The following is a 9331-nucleotide window of genomic DNA, read 5'->3' as shown; positions in this document are numbered from 1 at the left end:
TTGGTTAGTTTAATCTATAGCAGTGCAACATGTGTTATAAGATGACTGGATGTTGTGTAAAATGTCAACATAAAGGGAGTAGTTGTCACTCTACTAATTTGACATACTCTAATCAGTTTCCAAGTCTTGAAGAGAGGAGTACACAGCCTGTGAAAACAGCTGTATAAAGTATTCTGTGCTTCTAGAGGAAATCTGTCAAATCTGAGAGAATAACCCTGATGATGTCACATGATGTTATCATGTTCTCTCTGCTTGGCCTTATAGACTTCATTTTTAATGAAAAGCCTGAGTTACAAAGTGTGAGCATGGACTTTAGAAAGAAATGGACAGCACAAGATACAAATAAGTTGCATTATGGGAAATGTAGGATCCAGTGTTTAAGGAGCTGGACTCACAGTAGTGTAAATAATGAAATCTCAGCCTCTGCAGTCTTTTTTTAAATCTTCAAGTGTATTGAAGTGTAACACTACATCTGTGGAGTACCCCTTTAAAGACAGTTGATTACTCCAGTCTATTCACTATATGTACATTTGACAGCTCTTTATTTAAAGAACTGTCATGTTGGTCACACCCGGAGGAAAAACTATAAACAAACATGAAGATGATGTGAAATTGGAAGCCTCTTGCTTTCTAAAGGCTGCTGTTTGGCTCTGGTGTCGAGTCTGAAAATGTCAGAGCTTCCCATTAGCAAGATAATATGACACTGGCAGACATAAAGAATCATAATATACCGCTGATCTACATATTGAAGCAAGTAGTTATAAATCAACAACACCAATTTTGACTAGAAAACAGTTGGTAAGAAAATGTAATGTGTTAGATACATGTCCATACATGAATGCTGGTGAATGAATGAGGGTGGAGCATTAGTTGGAGTGTGGTGACGATAGATTCAGTCACATACATACTGTGAACATCATTCTTTATGTTAAATGAATGTGATACATGAACCATTATGTGTCAATGCATTTAACCATGTCCAAAAAAGAAAAAGACAAAGAAGTTGTGCTCCTTTTCCATACTACATACATACTGGATTCAGTGAATGCTAGTTAGTCAAAGTGCTTTGTAATGCTACTGTCAGCAAGGTCCACACAGAGAAAACTACATGTATTTTCAAAGGTGTAATAGTTACTCTTTTAGTCTGTATACTAAGTGTTGCTTTGAGTAAACCCTATCGTGTCACCTTCTCAGTGTGAACACATGACAGACTCAAACACTGTTTAGAATAAGTTGGTAGTTTGGAACTGGAATAGTCAGAGAAAGACACAAACTGATATATAGAGAACAGTTTAATAGATAAATGAATTGATCAAATACAGGCCATTCAGGAGTATCAATATCAACCACACTGAGCTTTGCTTACTGGTAATCTATGTAACCCTATCTGTCTGGCTGATTTGATTGATTCCAACATCTTTGCTGCCGACCATCAACACGAGCCTCCACAGGAATGATGAGGCATTTAAGTGTTCAGTGATAACCATAAACTCTCAGATAGAAGCCATGAAATCCAAGAAGAATATTCCATAACATCCATTACTACCTCTACATTGATAACACTCTGCTAAATTGGATTGAGAAAAAAATTGAGTCATTTTCATCAGAGCCAATTCAGGACACGAGGAGAGAGTCACATGATTATTGATCAAAGCATTAAACACAGTGTGTTGTGAATACAAAGAATGGGACAGTCCTGAATACTGCCTAGCTAGATGGAATGACTGAATACACTTTGGAAGCCTTAAGTTACATATTGAAAACATTGTTTGTTTTTGTTGAAATCACACACATCAGTGATATCGTCTTACTTCATTTATTTAACAAACATATCATATCCCATAGTTGAAATATTACAATATTACAGTAGACGAGACAGATTAAATGATGACTGTATCTGACTGTTAAAGAGATGATTTATCTTAAACCAGACCACTCTGGACAATGTCTTAACATCATGAAACCCAGTTGTAAGACTCAGTCCAATGGCCTGTTTTTAAGGGGTACATCTTCAGTCCGTAAAACATTGACAAATCTTTTCTAGATCTCAGAGCGCAGGTTGGGATATCTCTTCAGCAGTGTTGTGGCTTTTTTTGGGTGTAGAAATCCTCCCTGCAATCTGGTCTGTTCTGACTTATTCTTCATAGCAGCCTGCGAAGGAGGAAGATGATTTGTTACCAGTGTTTTTTAATGACAATGTGTTTAATAAAGTAGCTTATCAGCAGTCGTAACTGGTAGTGTACAGAAACTCCGTGACTTGATGTCGAAGTGACTGATCTAAGTGATTAAGGGAGAGATAGGCCTTCTTGGTGTGTCCAACATTCCCTGTGCTGGAAAGACACTGAGACAAGGGCTCATACCTGCTAGAATCCCTCCAAGGAATCATGCTGAGGGCTCATTTGGGACCAAAATGACTCTTACCTCAGATGGACCTGAGACTCATTTGTGATGTCACTGTTTTACAACAGTCAGAGAGTAGACACTATGATGTGGTGTTCTATGAAATATTACACTGTGGTAAAATTCAAAGAGCAACTAATCACACCATTTATTCAGTGCAGGTTTTATTTGTATAGGTTAAAAAAGAAAACTTTCTAAATATGTCAAAATTAGATCATAAAATGATATTTAGAAATACAGCATTGAGCCTAAAGACTGTAAACACAGACACTTATATGGCTTAGCTAAATAAAATGTAACATATTGTTTGAATTAAAATAAAAGATAATGACTCAGCTGTGTGAAATCAGCCTCATCTCACCACATCTTTTTACACTTCCCATAATACTGTATAACCTCTGTGCCATTCTGTGGCCTACACCTCCTGTTATCTGATGTTCTCTGCATATGAGGAAACATTATTATTTTGCAGTGTGAAATTGACTGCATGAACATTTTCTAAAAATTAGTGTTGTAAGGTAAGGTAAGGTAAACTTTACTCATCCCCCTCAGGGAAAATTCAAAATTGACAGTCACCTTGTAAAGATGAAGTGATAGAAAAAATAAAATACTATAAACAATAAACAATCTATAAAATAATCAGTAATTATATAAATCTACAATATACATAGAATCCTTGTACTATATATAAATGTACAAAGTGGAGGAGTGTGTAATGTTGCTGGGATTAAACAGTAAGGACAGCATCAGTCTTATTAGTGGGAGTGGGAGGTACTGGGAGCTGTGGTGTTGTACAGTCTGATGGCTGATGGTATGAAAGACACCTGACAGGAGAACATGATCATGTTTACATAAGTTTAAGTCTTGAATATATTTATTGGTTTCCACTTTTTTCCACTTGAATACAACACATAAAAAGTCATTCTAAACAGAAATTATTAAGAACAAACACAAATGTACACAGTTCATAGTATAAAACTATATATAACTATATATCTATGGTACCTGGAATTGGGACCTGGAATTTTAAAAAAATCATTTTAATGGCATTATTTGCAGAGGATTTGACAAAATTGAAGTGAAGACACAAACAGGAGGTGGGCCCTGTCACTGTAATGCACTCTGCTACCATGATGTGAAATGCTCAGGGTTCGAGCTGTCTTCTGACTGTGCTGCATTCTGATTGATGCACATTTCCTGCTTCCCAGAACAGCTGTAGGCTAAACTGTTGTCCTAATTCACTTCAGAAAATAACTTCCTGACATAGACGTATTGCTTGATATCACGAAGGAGAAGTAGTGGAGGGAAGATTCTGAAGCAAACATCATTCAGTACTTGTGGGTGGGAGAGGAAGAGAGGGAGATTTTGTTGTTGCCTCTATCCAGGAAACACAGTGTGCTGTGTGTGAGCTGCACTTACTCTCTTTTCCTGCAGTCTGCTGCAGCCAGATGAAGTGGAAACGAGCATTTTGCTGTTCCACAGTGATTACAATGACAGTTTGTAAAATCCTGGTGTCTGTTGTGTTGTCTGTGTGTTAACATGTGAACATACCTGAGCAATCTCAACACAGCTGTAGAAGGAGTTGATCTCACTGGAGCACAGAGCGTCCACAAAGTTCTTCTGTTTCCAGCAGGCCATCATGACTGACATCTCTGTGATACAGGTGGCCTCTGTGGAGAGAAAGCTGCATGTTTATCCTACACTGTTAGAGAAAAGCATCTCTATTTAGTAGGAATAATGTAATATTGTCCTTGGATAGTTCAGTCATACATATTATTAAAAGAAATCCTCCCACTCTCAACTCTTCAGCTTCAGTTTCAGAAGTAGCATGACAGAACCAACAAACAACTAAATAAATAAATGAATAAATAAATGTAACAGACAAACCTTCAGCGCCCTCAGCCCAGACTAAACTCATGTCAGCTAGCAGCTCTACACACACAGCTCCACTATATATTTACTTTTGTGATAAACACAGCTCTAGTCAGAGGAAATGACCTCAGCATGTTGTAAACTGTTGCTGAAACTCATACAAGCTCTCTATAGACATGAATCACAATTAGCGCTGTCCTTGTTCTAACTGCCAGACAAACATTATAAGCAGTTAATGTTTCCTTTAGCTAGATGATGATGCAGCACATTCAGGGAGCTGTGCTCAGAGTTCCTGCCAATGTATTCCAGCCACACACACACACACACACACACACACACACACACACACACACACACACACACACACACACACACACACACACACACACACACACACACACACACACACACACACACACACACACACACACACACACACACACACACACACACACACACACACACACACACACACACACACAATTTTTCAAATGTGTCTCTACAACAGTTGTTTCCAACTCTGCTCCTGGAGAGCTACTGCTGCATCTTGTAGGTATCCCCCCACTCTGAACACCTGATTCTAATAATGAACTCAAGCCCTTGACAAGCTGTGGTGGCCTGATTAAGAGTTAATAATTAGAATCAGGTGTATTAGAGTGGCAAGATACCTAAAACATGCAGGGCAGTAGCTCTACAGGAGCAGGGTTGGAGAACACTGCTCTACGTCATGAAATCTATATAAATGGTAGAATGATAAAGACACCCCCCCCCAACCTTGAGTGTGACAGTCTGTGAAACCACTGTGCTAATGGAGACAGTTTTATCTTCACGAGCTAACAGCAGCAGGTCTCTCTGTCTGAAACGGTCGGTGGGAGGAAGAGCTGCTGGCAGCCACAAAAACAACACAGTTCCTCCTTGGATCTCTCCAGGGGTCCATTCCATAAAGCCTGCTCAGAAAAGGGGGGGCTTATTGTTGTTCACCTGACTTGAATGAGCCTAACAAATGAGATCAGGCTAAAGCGGTTCCATAAAGGTCGATCCATGTTTGCGCCATCAGACTAATTCAAGACAGGCTCAAGTATTCAGTATTCATTCATAAGCAGCCCATGATGTCGAACACAGATCAAACTGATCACTATGGCAAAATCCACACAAAAGAGCCACAGAGCAGCACTTCTGCTGGAGACATATGAAGAATTTAAACATAGTTGATCAAATCCAAGAGAAAGGCTGGCAGGAAACAGCTGATGGATTGAATGGGTCTGAAGTGTCTCTGAAGGTGTGCTCTTGTTGCAGTGCCCTGTGTACTATGACAGCTCCTTCATGTACAAGCTGCTCAATGAAAGGACACACCATGACTAACAGAGAAACTACTTTATAGACATTATTTTAAATGTACTGATCAGTAACCAATACCTTTTAAAACAGCGCTTCCTACCAGGAAAACAGCAGTTTGAAGACATATGGATTTAAATATTACATCTCTTGTCCAAATATTTTTGCAGTTGTTCAATATTTATGAGGCTAATTTAGATTTACTAAGCATATGCCTCAATGTCTCTGTGAGATATCATGAAGACATATGTGGGTTATGTGTGTGTGTGTGTGTGTGTGTGTGTGTGTGTGTGTGTGTGTGTGTGTGTGTGTGTGTGTGTGTGTGTGTGTATGTACATATATATGTATACACACATATGTAAATATATATAAAATATAAATATTTGATTATTATTAAGTCGACTTTATGTAAACTTTATGTGTCATAATACAGTACATCATCGCTTTTCTTTCAGGTCAGTGTCATGGCTAAGCAGCAACTCAGGGTAAGCCTTACAATTAACCTGGTCCACACCAGGTTAGTTTGCCGGCATAAGTTGCCATGGTAACTGAGCTTGAACTATGCTGAGCTTGCTTTATGGAACCGGATCTGCTGGAAAATGAGCCAGACTAACAAAATAAGCCTGGCTTATTTGGTAATCCTGCTTTATGGAACAGGACCCAGCTGTCAGTTCCTGCACTCACCAGTTTCAAAACATTACTTCGTGGTGCAGCCAGAGTTCTGCCAAAGCATGTCCTCTGTGGAGCAGGGCTGCAGAGCTGTGGTTGGTCAGGTTCAGTAACAGCCAGAGAGTTAAAGACCTACATTATGGAATGTGAAGAGGATTTCTATTGTTTTTGTGGTTGCCAGCAGCTCCTCCAGCAGGTCAGTGCTGCTGTCAGCTCCTGAGGCTAAAACTACTTTCACATAAAAAACTAAACAAAGCTATTCACACAATAATTCATTGATATTGTTCCATGTACAGCATATTTCCTGTATCATGTGAAAAACACATTCACAACTAAGCAACCTTTCCTCTCCTTTGTCTTCTGTATGCTATTTGTTGTTCTGCAGCTGTACTCTTGTGTGTTCCATAACTTACATCATACATTAGCATACACCGGGTCAAACTAGGCCCTGAGGTCATTGTAAGGCTGCACAAAATCTTAACCGTGAGACACTGCCTCCCCTTGAGACAGTCGTAGACAGTACGTCTGCTCATTTTGGGGAAAACAGGAGGCACTATGATAGTGTTTCTATGGCAGCCGAGGTCAGAGATGTGCTGATCTGTCTCTGAACAGAGTAGAAGTATCTATAGTCACAGGTTGGATATTGTGGATCCTGAATAAAGGAGGACAAGGGCACTGAGCTGTGTCCCCAGACATTCTCCTTATCTGTAGAGCAATAGACTAAATTCTATAAGCTGTAACTGTGGCTTATTATAAGATTATCCCCAGAGGACTGAAACTTTAGAGGTGAAGGAGCATCAGGACAGAGTGTGTACTGATTATTCTTTCATTCTCTTTGATCAAGTCTCAATAAACCTTTTCAGTGTGAGGCATCTTGGACTCCTGTGTTACTTTCTCCACTGATGTATGGGCTGCAGGTTAATATCTACAACATGCTGGTAATGTCCCAGGGTTAGTGTTAGGGTTGTGTGATAATGTCCCAGGGTTAGTGTTAGGGTTGTGTGATAATGTCCCAGGGTTAGTGTTAGGGTTGTGTGATAATGTCCCAGGGTTAGTGTTAGGGTTGTGTGATAATGTCCCAGGGTTAGTGTTAGGGTTGTGTGATAATGTCCCAGGGTTAGTGTTAGTGTTAGGGTTGTGTGATAATGTCCCAGGGTTAGTGTTAGGGTTGTGTGGTAATGTCCCAGGGTTAGTGTTAGGGTTGTGTGGTAATGTCCCAGGGTTAGTGTTAGGGTTGTGTGATAATGTCCCAGGGTTAGTGTTAGGGTTGTGTGATAATGTCCCAGGGTTAGTGTGAGGGTTGTGTGATAATGTCCCAGGGTTAGTGTTAGGGTTGTGTGGTAATGTCCCAGGGTTAGTGTTAGGGTTGTGTGGTAATGTCCCAGGGTTAGTGTTAGGGTTGTGTGGTGATGTCCCAGGGTTAGTGTTAGGGTTGTGTGATAATGTCCCAGGGTTAGTGTTAGGGTTGTGTGATAATGTCCCAGGGTTAGTGTTAGGGTTGTGTGATAATGTCCCAGGGTTAGTGTTAGGGTTGTGTGGTAATGTCCCAGGGTTAGTGTTAGGGTTGTGTGGTAATGTCCCAGGGTTAGTGTTAGGGTTGTGTGGTAATGTCCCAGGGTTAGTGTTAGGGTTGTGTGGTGATGTCCCAGGGTTAGTGTTATGGTTGTGTGGTAATGTCCCAGGGTTAGTGTTAGGGTTGTGTGGTGATGTCCCAGGGTTAGTGTTAGGGTTGTGTGATAATGTCCCAGGGTTAGTGTTAGGGTTGTGTGATAATGTCCCAGGGTTAGTGTTAGGGTTGTGTGATAATGTCCCAGGGTTAGTGTTAGGGTTGTGTGATATGACGGTAAATAGTGGAAGTAAAGCTGGAGATGTAGGCATTCTATTTATTAAGCACAGTATGATGTCAGTGAGGTCATTTGTATTCTTTGACTCACTGAACACACCCACATACACTCTTATATGATATCTTTTTCTTTTTTTTTAATCAATAAACATCTATTAAAATAAGTCTGTAAATGCTGAGGTGCATCAGTGTCTCCTCTCACCTCCTTTCTTTGGTTTTCGGTTGGCCACAGCGTCTCTCAGAACCAGACTCTTGTTGGGTTTGATGACAGGTTTTGTATCGTGTCTGCTGAGCAGTCTGCTGACCTTCTCCTGGAACACTACACCTCCCTGCGCCGCCATGTTTCCACTACTCACTGACTCCACCTGAGGACAGCAGGCACCGCCCTGCTCTGTGCTGATGAACTGATTGACTGATGAACAGTGTGTGAAGGAGAAGAGAGGGGAAAACGATCTTGCTTCAGCTCTCTGTTTGTTTCCTTCACGCTGCTCTGTGTGCCGCCATCTTCTACCGTAAGAAGCTAGTTAGTGTCGTAAAACACTTGCTTTGGAGACGCATGCGTACAACCCATGCCACATTCACGTGCCGTCGTAACTTTCATTGCTAATTATGTGCGACATGTACAACCCCAAAGTTAAAAATAGCCACACCTAATAACATGAATAAATAATAAATCATATCATATTAGAGCAGGGTATACTACTACTAGTAGTATTATTCTGTCTACTACTGCTGCTACTACATTACCATTAATAACGTTCATTTGAATTCATTATAGATATTTATTAGCTATCTTATTTTTAGCCTAAATCCAAACTTAACTATCATTGGTGTGAGTAGCATTCATTAGAGTGCGCATTTCTTTCTCTTGAATACCACAACAACAAGAAGAAACGTATTCTTTCTCATTATTTTTATTATTATTTGGATTTTGTTTTTAATTTACAGTGGAATAAAATAAACATATTTACAGAATGTTGGGAGAAATCACTGCAAATGTTTAAAAAACATCACATTCAACAATTTGATGACACATACATGGGATAATACATTTTTATTGCAGAAATCCCCATAGTCAAAATTTTGAGTGAAAGAAAGAATACACCTGAGAAACTGTTCTAGAAGTTTTTAAAAAGGAGAGCAATGTAAATAGCATATATAACCTGGTTTTCTAAATATCAATATAATGGCCATCTGATGGTAACAGTACCA

General features: G+C 39.8%; 1 protein-coding gene across 1 annotated transcript; it reads right to left on the bottom strand.

Moving 5' to 3' along the window:
• Positions 1-1289: 1289 nt before the first annotated feature.
• Positions 1290-8622, bottom strand: chchd1 (coiled-coil-helix-coiled-coil-helix domain containing 1). Its single transcript, XM_062430525.1, has 3 exons — positions 8322-8622; positions 3952-4070; positions 1290-2151 (listed from the first exon to the last, which is right to left on the bottom strand). Exons 1-3 carry the CDS (start codon positions 8458-8460, stop codon positions 2041-2043), a joined length of 369 nt encoding a protein of 122 aa, XP_062286509.1. The 5' UTR covers positions 8461-8622; the 3' UTR covers positions 1290-2040.
• Positions 8623-9331: the final 709 nt, after the last annotated feature.

This window comes from Scomber scombrus, chromosome 12 (assembly GCF_963691925.1).
Source record: "Scomber scombrus chromosome 12, fScoSco1.1, whole genome shotgun sequence".
NCBI lineage: Eukaryota > Metazoa > Chordata > Actinopteri > Scombriformes > Scombridae > Scomber > Scomber scombrus.
The sequence above is the reverse complement of the archived record's forward strand: the minus strand, read 5'-3'. Positions and strand labels throughout refer to the sequence as shown.

Coding starts and splice junctions, on each gene's coding strand:
- chchd1 (XM_062430525.1), bottom strand. CDS start 8,460: ATGGCGGCGCAGGGAGGTGTAGTGTTCCAGGAGAAGGTCAGCAGACTG. Junction 4,071..8,321: donor CCGAAAACCAAAGAAAGGAG/GTGAGAGGAGAC, acceptor TTCTCTCCACAG/AGGCCACCTGTATCACAGAG. Junction 2,152..3,951: donor GCTGTGTTGAGATTGCTCAG/GTATGTTCACAT, acceptor CCTCCTTCGCAG/GCTGCTATGAAGAATAAGTC.